The sequence below is a fragment of the Capra hircus genome, chromosome 19 (assembly GCF_001704415.2).
Source record: "Capra hircus breed San Clemente chromosome 19, ASM170441v1, whole genome shotgun sequence".
Taxonomy (NCBI): Eukaryota; Metazoa; Chordata; class Mammalia; order Artiodactyla; family Bovidae; genus Capra; species Capra hircus.
In genome coordinates, this window is record NC_030826.1 from 30138928 (window position 1) to 30156011 (window position 17084).

Here is a 17084-nt window from a genome sequence, read left to right on the forward strand (position 1 = left end):
TGGTAAGGCAGGCGGGCAATGAAGCTGGGCATTTCTGGGCAGTGCTGACAGTATCCACACTAGGGCAACAGCCATGAAGGCGATGACACTGATATCTTTGCATCATCTGTCTCTTTGTTGAAAAATTTCAAAAGAGGAATTCCAAATATGTGTGGTGAGATCTCTTTCCAAACAGGCTCCGGAAGCTGCCTGCACAGAGCAGCACTCTTTTTGCCACTGTGTTTCTGTGTGTCTGTCAGAAACTTTGATTTCCCCTTCCTAGTTACATCACACCTTGTGTATTGACCAGCTCTTGTTTTTTTTTGTTTTTGTTTTTTTTTTAATGTGATAGCTGCTTTGGTTTTTCTCTCTTTGCATTTGTATCTATCTGCTGGCTATGAGGATATTACTACCCTTAACTGAGTCTTTAAAATTCACATTTTTTTTTTGAATTGGAGGACAACTGTGTTACAAGATTGTGTTGGCTTCTGCCATACAGCAGCGTGAGTCAGCCACACGTGCACATAGGGCCCCTTCCTCCCGAATCGTCCCCACCCCTGCCACATCCTACCCTCTAGGCTGTCACGGAGCACTGAGTTGAGCCCCCTGTGCTGCACAGCAGCTTCCCCCTGGCTCTCTATATTATACCTGGTGACGTATGTACATCAGTGCCATTCTCTCAGGTCATCCCACCTGCTCCTTCCCCTGCTGTGTCCAGAGTCTGTTCCGTATGTCTGCATCTCTACTCCTGCCCTGCAAATAGGCTCATGAGTACCATTCTCCTAGATTCCACATATATGTGTTAATGTACAAGGTTTGTTTTTCTCTTTCTGACTTCTGTCACTCTGTATAACAGACTCTAGGTTTATCCACCTCACTAGAATTGATTCAAATACATTCCTTTTTATGGCTCAGTAATATTCCATTATATATCTGTGTATATCTTTATCCATTCATCTGCCGACGGACATCTAGGTTGCTTCCATGTCCTGGCTATTGTAAATGGTACTGCTATGAATATTGGGATACATGTGTCTTTTTGAATTATGGTCGTTTGTTTTCCTGGTATTGAGCTGCATAAGCTGCTTGTATACCAAATTCACATCTGTTAATTTAACATGCAGATGAATCTTTGCAAGAGACTTCTTTGAAAAGAACTGCTCACAGCAGTGCAGAAAGTCAAACATGACTGCAATCTTGATGTATTCCTCTTCTTGTCAAGAAGACTATCAAGACTAGAGCAGAATCATGGGTTTATTACTGAGGGCAGTCTTTGTGGCTGTCAGCACATGGGTTTACTTCTTAAGTTTCGTGTGCACGAATGTGTGTGTTTAAAGTGTTTTAGATGTCATGTGTGGCAAATGAGTTCTGGTTCCTTTGCCTTCAGATCACTCACAAAATTCTAAAATGCATCTTGCTGAAGGCAGGTCTCTCTTCCTGATTAGATTACAGGGGAAGCTCACGTTGATCTTGTCTTTGGGAAGAAAAGGAAAGTGTGGGTCTTGTTTGGCCCTTGAAGTCTCATGGGTACAGCATGAAGTCAGGTCCCTAGGGGTGAAGTTCTTTCTCCGTATTTAAGTTGAGTTTTTCTTCCTCCTTCTATTCTTAACTTGAAGCTATGTCAGCATATTCCTAGCTGAGCTCTCTTAGTAATCAGCTAGATCATTGTAGCCAGATTCAAGCACTTCTCACAACTCTTGAAATTGGAGACTCATTCTCCGTGGTTGAGTGACAGGGATGCTCCAGGCTTCTGGCAGCTCTCTTGTTCAGGCTTCCTGGCTTTAAGGAATGGTACCATGTCATCTAGTCGGCTTACCCATATCAAGACCAGGATAATCCAGGGGTTTCTTGGTAAAAGCATTTGGTCCCTCTGAGGTCCAGTTCATTGGAGACCATCAGTGTTTCTAACTGGCCAGCCCCCAGATCCTATGAATGGTGGGAAGGACTGTCTTGAAGACACTCTCCCATTGGGTGCTATCCTGCATGACAAGCAGCAAATCAAAGCTTTCCAGACAGTGCAGCAACTGTGCCTTCATCTTGCTCATGAAGGGCCTCCTGACCCTTCAAAAGCTGAAGGAAAGGGCAATGTTAGTAACAATCTCTCAGGGATGTATCAGTATCCTCAGACATGTCATTAGTTCAATTTGACCCTGTTCTTGCAGTTGATTTGACTCACTCACATGGTTCAGGCTTCCATAGAGCAGAAGAAGTATGTTCTCAGCATGAAGTCAGGAAAAAATAGCATGTATTAGAATATTCAGATAATATGGATTCCCTGATCTCAAGGACTGACAGACTCAGGGTCAGTTTCAAAAATGAGTAACTGAGGACTTTCCTGGTGGTCCAGTGCATAAGACTCTGTGCTTCCAAGGCAGGGCATGCAGGTTCCATCCATGGATGCAGAACTAGGATCCCACATGCCTGGAGGTGCAGACAAAAAGAAATTAATAAACAAACATGGGACCAACTTTGATGCCCACTGGGGGGCAGTTCACAAACCCCACAGAAGCTGGTGCTTCAGCCAATGGGCAAAAGAAAATTAGCCATTTGGAAAAAGAGAAGTGGAAAGCGATGGTATTCCAGGCAAGGGAAGCAGAACATGAAGAGAGACAGGGGGATGAGAACATAACTCACAGCTGGAGGACTGCACATGGTGTGAGTGGGATGCGGAATGCGGGAGGTGAGGAGGAAGAGGTCCAGATGACCAGGCTTAGACCCTGAGTGAGCACTGCGGAGTCCCAGCCTGAGAACAGCATCATGTAGACACTACTCTTGTGATTGCAGAGAACCAAGTGGATCAAGGTAGACTCAAGGGAGGGGCTCCATGGCGATGGGGGGCAGAGTGATTGCAACAGCAGGTAAGAAGTGTGAGAAGCAGGAGGCCTGAACTGAATCCGTTGCGGTGAGCATGGAAAGAGGAGGATGGATGTGAGGGACACTCAGGAGGGAGAATCAGGAGGATTGAGTGAATTATGGGAGCTGGAAGAATCGTCACGCAGTCATGTCCGACTCTTTGCAACCTCATGGACTGTGACCCATCAGACTCTTCTGTCTATGGGATTCTCCAGGCAAGAATACTGGAGTGGGTAGCCATTCCCTTCTCCAGGAGTTCTTCCCAATGCAGGGATCAAACCTGGGTCTCTTGCATTGCAGACAGATTCTTTTACCATCTGATCCACCAGGGACAGATCCAAGCGTAATTCTCTGTCTTCTGTCTGGACCAGTAAGTGGAAGGGCATATGTTTTGCTGCTCCTTAGATGGGCCCATGGGATGGGAAAGGTCACCAGGTCAGAAGGAACAGGCTGAGTTACAATACCCTTAGGGTTTCAAGCACAGGTGTGTCACTGCTCCTTATATGTGCAGTTATGGGGCCAAGGTTGATGTTTACCAGCTTCTCACGTCCCAAGAAATCATGTAAGTCACTTATTCCTCTTTCTGTCTGTGCCCACATCTAGGGCAGGCCCAAATCCTTTTTTACAAGATCACACACATGAGCACCCTATTTCCATTTCTCTTAATTATAGCTTTGCCCTTCCAGACTTTCTAGGCATTTCTCTTTTAGATTAAAATACTTGTGCATTATTATTTCAATTTCAAAGACTAACTACACCCTTTTCCCTCCTATTACTTTCTTGTTCTCACATTGTATTGTTCCCCCAGGCTTTGGAGAACTGCTTCAAGTTTATTAGGTGCATTAATCAGGTCTGTGAATATCCTGACAGTTTGCACCAGAGCTTTGAAATGGAAGTGGGCTATTTGCTCCCCTGTCTGGAGGTTCCTTTCCCTACTTAGGTCAAATTAACTTTTATATGAGCTCAGCTATAGGGAATGAATGTCAGCAGATTCAAACCATAAACAAAAATTATGCCACAGGGCAAATGAAGTTTGGAATAGGTTTGACAAATGATCACCTCTTACAAATATTGAGGATCCAATATTGATTCAAGGATGTTTGTAGGCACCGTGGAAAGAAACGTTAGGAAGATCATTTATTATCTTCTGTGCCTACCCCCCAGCACTCTGATAACTCCTGTCTTACCTACTATTTCTGAACTATACTCTGTTAATACATTAAACAGAATGTGGGCTTTTAGAATCTGCCTGATATATACTAACACCATGAAGCCAAGTTCACTTTCCGCATTCACTCTAGTCAAGATAAAAGGTAGAACCAACGTGTTCCAACAATCAGTCTTCAAAAGAATGTGCAGAAGGAACCTTCATGCTGGGTGATCTTTCCTGATGGCTCACTTGCTGTGAGGATGTTACCTTCCTTTCCTTCTAATTCTTTCTCCACTGCTCTCATAGAGGAGAAAGCTCCTTGTCTATACAGACAGAGGGCCCTCTTCAACTCTGAGAACTCCAGGCCCTCCTGAAGCCCTCGCTGGCTGGACAACAGTGAAGATACATGATGGTATTCAGTCTCAAGACGAAAATCCACCACCAAAGCTTGCCAGCCAAAACTATTTAGATGGAACAAGCGGGAATCAAACATAGCAAGCATCAAAGTTAATCTGACACTAATTTAATGGTATGCATAACTGTTATTGTGTTGCATGGCAATTAGGCTTAAGTGGTGAGCAGTTCAGGTAAGTGACTTTAATTATGATTACTTTCCATCCGTCAAGTCAAATATTTCCAGAGACAGTTGAGAGAAGAGGCAGTTCAAGGAAAGTTTCTTGCATGTCATTATCTTCCCAAACAACACACACACACACGATTGCAAGAAATGGCCGATTCTCTAGTCATTCCTTTTCCCTCTCAACTTCTTTATATTGGACTCCACGACTCCTTATTCTAATTTTAGAGAAAGATGGTGTTCACACTTAAGTCATGGTATCCCCAATATCTGGGGCTTCTCAGGTGGCACTAGTAGTAAAGAACCTGCCTGCCAATGCAGGTGACATAAGAGATGCAGTTTCAGTCCCTTGGTTGGGAAGATCCCCTGGGGAGGGCATGGCAACCCACTCCAGTATTCTTGCCTGGAGAATCCCATGGACTGAGAAGCCTGGCTGGCTACAGTCCATGAGGTTGCGTGGAGGAAGGCACAACTGAAGTGACTTAGCATGCACATATGCATCCCCAATATCTAGCTACCCCTCAAGCACACAGAAACAGGAAGACCTGAAACTGGGGATGGGAAGAAGGGATACAGGGAGGCTGGGGAAGGAAAAGCAGAGGCTCCTTGAAGGTTGTTCTGGGTGCTCCTGACGTACATGGGAACCTGTGAATGAGCAGTTCTTACATCAGAGAAGAGGTTCTGCCAGGAGTGTGGGTTGAAGGGGGCAGAACATAAAGGGGGCTCGTGGGGTGAGGACCACGAGCAGCAGCGGGAGTCCTGAGCGTGGGGAGGAGAAGAGGAGGAAAGATGAGCTTGGACTGTGAAGTTGAATGTAGTGTTTACAGGAGGCAGTGGTTCTCCACCCAGAGGCACTGCTTCCTGAAGGTGGTGCAGGCCGTTAGCTGAACCTCACCACAGAGAAGGAAGCCAGTCCGGGGAATCTGAAAATTGCTGTTACCTGCTATTTACAATGGCCAGGACATGGAAGCAACCTAGATGTCCATCAACAGATGGATGGTAAAGAAGCTATGGTACATATAAGTGTTAGTCGCTCAGTCGTGTCCGACTCTTTGTGAACCCATGGACTGTAGCCTACCAGGCTTTTCTATCCACGGAATTCTCCAGGCAAGAATACTGGAGTGGGTAGCCGTTCCCTTCCCCAGGGGATCTTCCTGACCCAGGGATCAAACCCATGCCTCTCGTGTCTCCTGCTTTGCAGGCAGATTCTTTACCACCTGAGCCCCCAGCCGTTCCCTTCCCCAGGGGATCTTCCTGACCCAGGGATCAAACCCATGCCTCTCGTGTCTCCTGCTTTGCAGGCAGATTCTTTACCACCTGAGCCCCCAGGGAAGCCCCAATGGAATATTCAGTTCAGTTCAGTTCAGGTCAGTCGCTCAGTCGTGTCCAACTCTTTGCGACCCCATGCATCGCAGCACGCCAGGCCTCCCTGTCCATCACCAACTCCCGGAGTTCACTCAGACTCACGTCCATCGAGTCAGTGATGCCATCCAGCCATCTCATACTCTGTCGTCCCCTTCTCCTCCTGCCCCCAATCCCTCCCAGCATCAGAGTCTTTTCTAATGAGTCAACTCTTCCCATGAGGTGGCCAAAGTACTGGAGTTCTATTACTCAGCCATAAAAAGGAATGCATTTGAGTCAGTTCTGGTGAGGTCGGTGAACCTAGAGCCTGTTATACAAAGTGGAATAAGTCAGAAGGAGAAAAACAAATGTTGTATATTAACGCATATATATGGAATCTAGGAAAATGGTACTGATGAACCTATTTGCAAGGCAGGAATAGAGACTCAGACATAGAGAATAGATTGATGGACACAGCCAGGGAAGGAGAGGGTGGGATGAACTGAGGGAGTAGCATTGAAGTACATACATTACTGTGTGTAAAACAGATACCTCCTGGTGTGACCTTTGCCTTCACAGCCTCTGCAGTAACAGGACAATGCTCTTTTGTGTCAAGTGGGCTGGACACCAACAAGTGAAACAGAGTCTAAAGGGGGCTCAAACAAAGGGTTATTCCCCCACTGGACCTGGGGAGGTGAGGAGTATTTTTATTACCCTCTCGGATGTAGAGGGCTTCTCTGATGGTTCAGTGGGTAAAGGATCCGCCTGCAATGCAGGAGACACAGGAGATGTGGGTTCAGTCCCTTATTCTCTGGAGTAGGAAAGGGCAACCCACTGTAGTATTCTTGCCTGAAAAATCCCATGGACAGAAGAACCTGATGGGCTACAGTCCAAAGCGTTGCAAGGACTCGGACATGACTGAGCACAGATGGATGTAGAACACACCCAGACAGGACGTTCCTCTTGAGCCATCCTTCCTCCTGCCGGTTATGCTCATCCCACTCTGACCTACCCTGACGATCTTTCCTTCGCACGCTTTGCTGAAAGTCCCTGCTCTTTGCTAAAACACTAAGGATTTAAAGGTTCAAGCCACCATGGCTCTGGTGATTCTAGGAGATGGTCCCTGAGTTCTCCACTGATAAAGGGGAAACATCATGTCTTGTCTTGCAGGTTTGACAGCATTGACCCTCATCAGACACTGGATGCCTGGCACCTGGAGACCCAGCAGATGGAGTCCACCATGGCCTCCATTTCCGCATCCGCCAGCTTGTTTGAAGTCACCATCCCTGACTATAAGCAGCTGCGCCAGTGCAGGAAGGAGGTGTGCCAGCTGAAGGAGCTCTGGGACACGATTGAGATGGTGACCTCCAGCATCCATGCCTGGGAGACCACCAGGTGGAAGGATATCGACGTGGAGGCCATGGACTTGGAGTGCAAAAAGTTTGCCAGGAACATCCGGAACCTTGACAAGGAGGTCAGGGCCTGGGAGGCCTTCACAGGCCTGGAGAGCACTGTGCTGGACACTCTGACCTCCCTGAGGGCTGTGGCCGAGCTGCAGAACCTGGCCATCCGGGAGCGGCACTGGAGGCAGCTGATGCAGGCCACGGGCATGACCTTCACCATGGATGAGGGCACCACCCTGGCCCACCTCCTGCAACTGCAGCTGCACCACTTTGAGGACGAGGTCCGGGGCATTGTGGACAGAGCCGTGAAAGAGCTGGGCATGGAGAAGGTGCTGAAGGAGCTGCAGACCACCTGGGCTGGCATGGAATTCCAGTATGAGCCCCACCCACGGACCTGTGTGCCCCTGCTGCAGTCCGATGAGGACCTCATCGAGGTTCTGGAGGATAACCAGGTCCAGCTTCAGAACCTGATGGTGTCCAAGCACATTGCCTTCTTCCTGGAGGACGTGTCAGGCTGGCAGAAGAAGCTGTCCACCGCCGACGCCGTCATCTCCATCTGGTATGACGTGCAGCGCACATGGTCTCACCTAGAAAGCATATTCATCGGATCTGAAGATATCCGGGCTCAGCTGCCCCAGGTACCTGCTACAGAAACCTGCTCCCTCTGTTCCCAACTCCCAGTCAAGGGACAATCCCCCAAGCCCCTGCATCCTCTGCACCATTCCTTCTCTGCCTCCCTGCCTTGGCTTCACCCAGGGGCATCTCCAACAATCATAGACCTTCCAAAACACCAAAAGCCAGGCATAGGAAAAGAGAGAAGGTAAAATGCCTGCCAGTCAGCTTGTTCTTGGGCTTCACTGGTGGCTCAGTGGTAGAGAATCCACCAGCCAAAGCAGGAGTCCCAGGAGACCTGGGTTCAATCCCTGGGTTGGGAAGATCCCCTGGAGGAGGAAATGGCAACCCACTCCAGTGTTCTTGCCTGGGAAATCCCATGGACAGAGGAGACTGGTGGGCTACAGTCCATGGGGTCTCAGAGTGGGACTCGACTAAACAACAACAAACAGTTTGTTCTTAGATGGGCAGGAAAAAGAAAGGAGAACCTGGTTTAAAAAACCAAAGAAGTGTACCGGAGAAAGGAGGTCAGAAATAGGAGCTGCTCTTGTGTTGCTCTACACTAATCACAGTGTGGGTACCGACTGGGAAGCCAGCATCATTTCCAGCAAGCTGAGTTCCTTCTCTGCAACGAGCTATTCCGTAAACCTCCAGCCTGTGCCAGCAGGCTCAAACACTGGTCTTCAGCTGAGCACTAAATGAGGACTTTCTCTAAGACATGCCCTCTTCTCATTACTACCTTTCTAATTTGTTTGCCCCTTCTCACTGTCCTAATTAATGTGCCATTAATGTACCCCCTCTCTCAGTGGACTCCAATTCATTAAAAAAAAAGATTTTTGAAGACTTATTCCATATCCCCCTCCAGTATTCTGGCCTGGAAAATTCCATGGACAGAGGAGCCTGATGGGCTACAGTCCATGGGGTCTCAAAGAGTCGGACATGACTAAGCGAATAACACTTCCATATCCCTCAGCACAGTGAGTTCTTTGCTTGCAAATTAGTTTGATTCCAGAATGTCACATGTTGTCCAGACCTTGTTTCAGAGTTAAAGCACATTCTATCAAATCATATTTTTCCAGCTCATCCCACAAAAACACATTTAGTATAATGATGCAGATTAAAGTTTGTACATCTGCAGTGAAAAATAACAAAATAATTCCACTCAACTACTGTCGTGAAACAAAATCAAATAAGCCAGATTTTATTCGTCTCCAATGCTGATGATTGAAGAAGGGCAAGGTTGATGAGAAGCGGGGGAGAATGTAGGTGGAAACTTTTGCAGGCATTTTGAAAGAGGCATTTGAGAATTTACAATAAAAAATAATAAATAATTCATATCATTAACTTCTCAGGTTTATGTGTAAAATGTGTAAATACGTTTGTCTTCTTTGTAGTGACAATATGATAACAAAGACGACTCTGAAATACAACAAATCAGTCATGTTACACCCTAACTAGTAAATATTTTCATTCACTATGAATATTTTCCACCTTTTGTTCACATATATACATGTTTTTCCACAATTGCTCTCAGGGTAATTACAATTTTCCAGTCAGTTCTTCTCATTTCAAACATTTATGTCAGATATTTCTGATGCGTGTGCGTGCTCAGTCCCTCAGTAATGTTCTGACTGTTTGTGACCCTATGGACTGTAGCCTGCCAGGTTGCTTTGTCCATGGCGTTCTCCAGGCAAGAATACCAGAGTGGATTGCCATTTCCTACTCCAGGGAATATTCTTGAACCAGGGACTGAAGCTGTGTCTCTTACGTTGATTGTGTTGGCAGATAGATTCTTTACCACGGAGTCGCCTGGGAAGTCCCTCATTCCTGAGCCTTCCTTCCTATTGACCTGTCTTATTTTTGGCTGTGCCGCGTCTTCACTGCTTGGCTTGAGCTTCCTCTAGTTGCTGTGCACAGGTTCCTCATTGTGGTGGCTTTGCCGGTTGCACAGTGTGGGCTCTAGGCATTTGGGCTTCAGTGGTTGCGGCTCACAGGCTTGGCTGCCCCGAGGCACGTGGAATCTTCCTGGACCAGGGTTGGAACCCGTGTCCCCTGCATTGGCAGGCAGACTCCTATCCCACTGCACCACCAGGAAAATCTTCTGACGATTCTATAATCTTAATAATATTTCATTTTTAACTGGTGAAAGATACCTCATTTAAGGAATCGTAATTTAAGTCTTGATAGGAGAGAGGCATGGGTCACAGAGGTCCCAGCAGACTGGGGCCAGCAGCCCAGCCTTGAGTCCACCCTCTCAAGGACCTTAGGGAAGTTACTTGAACTCTCAGTGCCCTGGTTTTCTCATCTGTAAATTGGGACTAAGCCCAGTCCCTGTATCCAGAAGTTCATTAAAGCTGAATGTTCAGCACATACCATTACGATTGTTGTTATGAAATCATAACCACACAAGCTCTCACCAGGTACCAGGTGTTGGGCTGAGGTGCTTTGCATTTAGTATTGTCTCAGTCATTTCAACAGCACTGTGAGAGTGTGTGTCTTTGGGGAAAGTGATAATATTTAATTACTTTTGACATCACAGGCTTCCCCAGTGACTCGATGGTAAAGTGTCCCCCTGCCAATGCAGGAGACATGTTTGATCCCTGAGTCAAGAAGCTCCCTTGGAGAAGGGAATGGCTACCCATGCCAGTATTCTTGCCTGGAGGATGCCTTGGACATAGAAACCTGGCAGGCCACAGTCCTTGGGGTCACAGAGATTTGGACATGACTGAGCAACTGACACTTTCACTTTCACTTTGACCTCATAATAGCACCTTTGCTGCCAAAATGCTTACTTTGGTTATAGAAACTTTTGCTTGGGCCCAGAAAGCACATAGTATCCACCATCTGCCTGACTTAGGAATTATGTAGTTTATGCCAACAGATCTCAAAGTGTGGTCTGATGACCTCTGGCAAGGGGTCCCTGAGACCTATCCAGGGGATCCTCAAGGTCAAAACTATCTTAATAATCCTACTAAAATGGCATTTGCTGTTTTCACTCGTTCTTGTATTAGCACACAGTGGAATTTTCCAGAGGCTACATGGTGTGATATCACAACACACTGGAAGCAGAAGCAGGGAAGAGAATCTGGCCGTCTTCTAAGTCAGACATTAAAGAGAATGGGAAAAAAAAAAAAGTGCAGTGATGCCACTTTTTCCTCTAAGTTATATTGTTTTGGGAAATATACTTATTTTGAATTAAAATATGTGTTATATTAACATAATGTGCTTATTACTATAATTTTAAATGAATTGACAAATATTTTTTAATGTTTCTCAACTTAAGCTTCTATTGTAGAATGTGCATTGATAGATGTAATAATATTACCTAATAAACGAAAGCTCTTTGCACTCCCCAGTAAGTTTTACAAACATAAAGAGATTTTAAGACCAAAATGTGTGAGAACCACTGATTCAAGCTAAAGGTATTTCCTCCTTTGAGCCTAATCTCTGTATTATACAACCTAGAAGCAGTTTTCAAAAGCAGGGTTGATACATGAGGGTAGCTTCTTGGAGTTGAAAGGAGTGGGGGTTAATTTTTTCCACACTTTAATTTGCAGGATTCTAAAAGATTTGAAGGCATCGACATAGACTTTAAAGCGTTAGCTTATGATGCTCGGAAAACTCCAAATGTAGTGGAAGCCACCAACAAGCCAGGTCTTTACGAAAAGCTGGAAGATCTTCAGAGCAGGTGACGGTCGGTGTGCAGCTGCCTTTGTAATAGAGAGGCTGTCTTTGTCTCTCAGGTCCTTCACCTTAGTTAACTGCCCGAGTGAGAGAGTAAGCACATGTGCCTGGTCGTGTACCTTGATTTGCCTGTGTGCTTGGGTAATATGGGATATTGTTAGAGGTGTTTATTCTGATTGAAATGTACTAGTAGGTGTGTATGCACATGCCCACAGATGTTCCATGTATACATCACTCCTGAGGGTAATCCACAAGTCACACTCATTTGCATTTAGGTAACGTCCACATGCCTCTGGATCCTGGCAAACCTAACAAGGAAATTCTCTGTGCCCTCAGGCTGTGCCTGTGTGAGAAGGCCCTGGCAGAGTACCTGGACACCAAAAGGCTTGCCTTCCCCAGGTTTTACTTCCTCTCCTCTTCTGATCTTCTAGACATTCTTTCCAACGGCACAGCCCCTCAACAGGTAAGCGGGAAAAGTGCTTGTAGAAAGTCAGAAGGATTGAGATGCTCCAGCAGGAGAGTTTCAAGTTCCCCATTATGCCCCATTAAGCAATGTATCTATTTGACCTATGTTGCCATCAGCACGGTCCCTAACCTCATCTCTGGCTACCTGCTTTTTTTATATGGACCATTTTTAAAGTCTTTACTGAATTTGTTATGATATCGCTTCTGTTTTACGTTTTGGTTTCTTGGCCATGAGGCATGTGGGATCTCAGCTCCCTGACCAGGGGCTGAACCCACACCACCTGCATTGGAAGGCAAAGTCTTAACCACTGGGCCGCCTGAGAAATCTCTACATGGTATTTCTATTCCGGTTATGTGGATAATGTTTTCCCTCTGATTCATCATATTTCCATAGGTTGAGATTATTATCTTCATCTATTCATACATTTTTGTACATATTTATACACTTTTTTTTCTTTTAGTCCTCTTTCTTGGCATTCTTCCATGTCCCTCAGATTTATCCACCATATTTAAGTTGTGTGTGTTTATTTGGTCCTTTTGTGTTGCTAACACTGTTAAAAACTACACTGCACCATTTGTTTTCTTTATTTTTCTACCTCTACCAATTCTTCTTATCGTCTACCTCAAATTTTATAGAGTTCATGTTTCTTTCATTTAATTGAAAGCAAAACAAGGTGATATTTTTTCATCACTACCTCTGTTTCCTGTGTTAAGCTTCATACATATATATATGCTTTTACTCTATTTCTTGAGTCTGGCTTTCTCCTTCTTTTAAGTTGTGGGATAATTTCATGGGTCTTGTGTTAATTGTGTTTGTTGCTTTAATTCACTATTTGTTCTTGTATAAAGAAAAGTCTATCTCTATCATTTGTTCCAAGTCCCTGGGTGGGATCTCCTCCAGCACCTTCAGTTTAATTCAGTACTCTTAGAATTTCTCCCAGCATCTCATACGCGAGAGAGCTCATTGCCATAAATGTAAGGGTTAAAACTCACAGTTCTCAGGAGGCCCCTGTATTTCAAAAAAAAACTCTACCCGGGGCAGCTTCCTGTTTGTCATTTCTTCTTCACCTGCTGTTCTTCTCACCTCAGGACCACAGTGTGGTTCTCTCTGGCATCCTCCTAGGATTACTGCCCAAGGCATCACTGCCTCCGTATCATGAGATGCCATGCTTGGGAGAAGCTCTGGCATAGCCAGGCTTTCTGCCTGGTGTGAGTTTGCTGGCCCTTGCTCTGGACCCTCCAGAGGCTGGTCTCCTGCCTCAAAGTGGTTCCTACATCTGAGCGACTTCTTCCACAGGCCATGGTCGCCACTATCCTCCAGATTTGGGCATGTTAGCAGCAGCAGCAGCAGCGGCAGCAGCAGCGGCAGCATTCACCTGTAGACTCTCCTGTGCCTACCCTCCTGCGGCACAGTAGTGTTTTCTTAGGAAGAGGGGGCTTATGAATTAGTTATTGCTCCAGTCTGTTCCCATCCGTAGTAGACTAGGCAGAAATTAATCAAACCTCTGTGGCTTCATTGGTTTGTAGTTAACGCATGTTGCCCACTAGATCTATATTCCCTTTTATCCAGTCCAACTAAATCCCATCTTCACATCTTCATCATTCCCTAGCTTCCTTCTAAACGTTTGGTACCCAACATTTTAATGGTTGTCACAGGGTAGCCCTTTAAGCAATACGACAATAATAAGTAGCTTCTAAGCAATAATCATAAGTGACTTCCTGGACATGCTCTCCACTTATAGGTTCAACGCCACCTTTCCAAACTCTTTGACAATATGGCCAAGATGCAGTTCCAGCTAGACGCCAGTGAGAAGCCAACCAAGACCAGCCTTGGCATGTACAGCAAGGAAGGGGAATATGTGGCCTTCAGCGAGCCCTGTGACTGCAGTGGGCAGGTAACACATGCCTCGCTCTCTCAAGTGTCTGCAGTCAAGCGTCAGCCTTCAGAACGGCCTTTGTGACCTTAAACCAGAACTGCTGTCTGTGCCCGGGGACTGCCCAGTTCTCTGACTTGAACCGACATCGGAGCAGCTTCCAGCACCCACTTTCCTCTCCCTGGGAAGGACACATGTCAATACCTATATATCTTCCTCACTCAAAGTCCTGTGCAGAGAGCAATAAAATGCACATAAACAACTCCCTGAGTCAACAAGAAAATGGTTTGGAAATGATTAGTGGCACCAGGAGACTTTAACATGACAAGCCCTGGAGCACCCCACTGGGGAATCTGGGTCATTGACACCTTCCCCGGGAGAAAATGACCTTTGAAATCAACCATAAACCTGAGCGTTCACTTCTCTGTACACGTACACCTCCTACAGCCCTACCCCGTGGAGAGCCCACCACCACCCTGCTCCAGAAGCTACCAACTCCACATCTCTCTGACACAGTTCAAGAAACCCAAAACATGACACCCTTCTCTCCTTAACCCTCCAGCCTTTCTTTCACCATCTTCACTGAAGTAGACAAGCCTGTCTTTGTTCATTATCCTACTGCATTTTTCTCCTTTGCTTCTTTTTTCTCTTCTCTTTCTTTCCCTTCCATTTTCTCTGTGCTGTTCTCAGTCATGTCCCACTCTTCACAACCCCAAGGACTGCAGCCCACCAGGCTTCTCTGTCCATGGGATTTCCCAGGTAAGAATACTGGAGTGGGTTGCCATTTCCTACTCCAGGGGATCTTCCTGACACAGGGATCCAACTCAAGCCTTTTGAGTCTCCTGCATTGGCAGGTGTATTCTTTACCATTAGTGCCACCTGGGAAGCCCCTGTTATCCTAAATATCCAAAGAAACATGGTCCCTGTGGTGCTAATCCAGTCCAGAGTAAAGCCTGGAGAAAAGATCTTCTTCAGAGTTCCACCTTCATCCAAATGCATCTTGGAAAGCAACTCTAGCATCTGAAAATAGACATTCTCAGTTTTATGAAAGGGACATTGGAGTTTGAGTCAAACCTTGGGTGTGCCTTCTGTAGACTCAGAAAACATTTAGTTGAAAAATATAATGTATATGCACCGTGGACAAGGTCATGAGAATCCACTGACTTATTTACACCCCTGGGTCAGGAAGATCCCTTGTAGTAGGAAATGGCAACCCACTCCAGTTTCCTTGCTTGGGAAATCCCATGGACAGAGGAGCCTGGTGGGCTGCAGTCTTCGGGGTCGTAGTCAGACACGACTGGGCATGCAAGCACAATCCAGATGAAGATTTCCCCCTAATCTCTGGTCAGCAGTCTTGTCTTCCCTAAACCTGCTCCTCTGCTCTGTGGGTTCCAGTGGGCACACAGCCCGCCGCCACCCCCATTGTTAATTGAGCCTCGGTCTCAACTACCATTGCCCTGTGTTGCATAAACAAACGGTTTCCCTGTGCCTTCTGGCAACCATTTGGGGTTGCACATCTTGCCTGGGCTCATCTTCCTCACTGCCTCCATCTGAGTGGAAGAAAACGTGTATCACTGAGCACATCTTCTTAGGAACCCCGAGTCTAACCCCAAGTTCTTCTTCCAGGTAGAAATATGGCTGAACCACGTGCTGGCTCACATGAAGGCCACGGTGAGGCATGAAATGACAGAAGGTATAACTGTCTATGAAGAAAAGCCCAGGGAACAGTGGCTCTTTGACTACCCAGCTCAGGTATCCTCTGATCCATCCTCACCTGCTCTCCTCCTCCATGGCCTCTGTCAGCCTCCTGGGGCTGCCAGGCTCACCCATGCTTCAGGGTCAGGAGAGGCTGGTCGGGAAGGGGTCAGCAGGAGGGACCAGGGAATTGTTAGCCACGACGCAATTCAGCAGTTGCCTCGGGGCATTAAGGGTTGTCGATTTTACTCCATTAGCTGCATACAGCAGGGACAACACATAGACAATTCAACTCACTGAGCCAGCTCTCTTTGTCTGTGCTAAGCCCTTTGCTGAGCACGGGAGACACCAGCAGGAAACAAGACAATGTAATCCCACCCTGATGGGGTTTACAGACTGGCGTGGAAGTCAGCCACCTAAAGATGGAACCTGGTGTGATGGTAAAGGAAAGTCAGGGTCCTCTGGGAGCTGGGTAATGTGGTCTGGGGATGACCCTCCTGAAGACATGATTCTAGGCTGAGGTTTGAAAGAGGAGTTGGCAGGTGAAAGATAGAGGGAAGAGCACCCAAGTGTGGGAAAGACTATGGACAAAGGCTCAGATGCAGGGAGAGTCTAATGTGTTCAAGGCATGAGCGTGGTTGAAGCAGGAGTAACAGGTGGAAGGAGCAAGGGGCAGCAGATGGATTCAGGGGAGGAAACTGGAACATAGTCCTTATAGACCGTGCTTGGGAGTGATGTGATTCCAAGATATATCTAAGTCCTTTCCCGGTATCTCAGGAGGGTAATAGAAGAAAGAGGGGGAGCTAGTGAGGTTACTTTTTAATGACCTTGGCTGCTATACACCACCCCTCCCTTCCCTGTTAATGTCTAGTATTGGGCTGGCTGAGAAGTCCGTTTGGGTTTTTCTATGACATCCTACGGAAAAACCCAAACAAATTCTTTGGCCAACCCAATACTACTGGTGGTACATTTGGGCGTTACAGATATCTGGTGGTGATTGAAGCCATAGGTGTTAGGTAAGATTGTGTAGACCAAGCTGAGGCTGCAGATCAAACCCACGAGCGTCATCCAAAGGCTGCATAGGCACAGAGAAACCAGGGCAGCAGAATGAGAAACAGTCCCTTTCCTGATAGAAGGAATGCCTGGCCATGGTAATCATGGAAACGAAAACAGAAGGCGTTGGTAGCAGGTAAGAGGTCAGTTACACCACACACGTCTAGGAGATCAAGCAAAGAGGCTAAGGAACATCCATGACCTTGGTGAGGCCATCTCAGTGAAGTGGTAGAGAAGAGATCATGCTGCCGGTAGTTGAGAAGGGAGGAGAAGGCGGGAAATGTTGACAGTGAGTGTAGACAGAGCAGAGAAATAAGCCAGTGCTGCAGAAGGGCAGGGGCCTCCGAGGTGGTGCCAGTGGTAAAGAACCCACCTGCCAATGCAGGAGACATGGGTTC

At 46.5% G+C, this 17084-nt stretch overlaps 1 protein-coding gene across 1 annotated transcript in view; it reads left to right on the top strand.

Moving 5' to 3' along the window:
- The window catches only part of DNAH9 (dynein axonemal heavy chain 9), a 286432-nt gene that overhangs the window by 75450 nt on the left and 193898 nt on the right, over positions 1 to 17084 (top strand). The window contains exons 20-24 of the mRNA XM_018064667.1: positions 7071 to 7941; positions 11473 to 11603; positions 11936 to 12062; positions 13807 to 13959; positions 15565 to 15690. Coding sequence (XP_017920156.1) covers positions 7071 to 7941; positions 11473 to 11603; positions 11936 to 12062; positions 13807 to 13959; positions 15565 to 15690 — 1408 coding nt within the window. The remainder of the gene's footprint in view (positions 1 to 7070; positions 7942 to 11472; positions 11604 to 11935; positions 12063 to 13806; positions 13960 to 15564; positions 15691 to 17084) is intronic.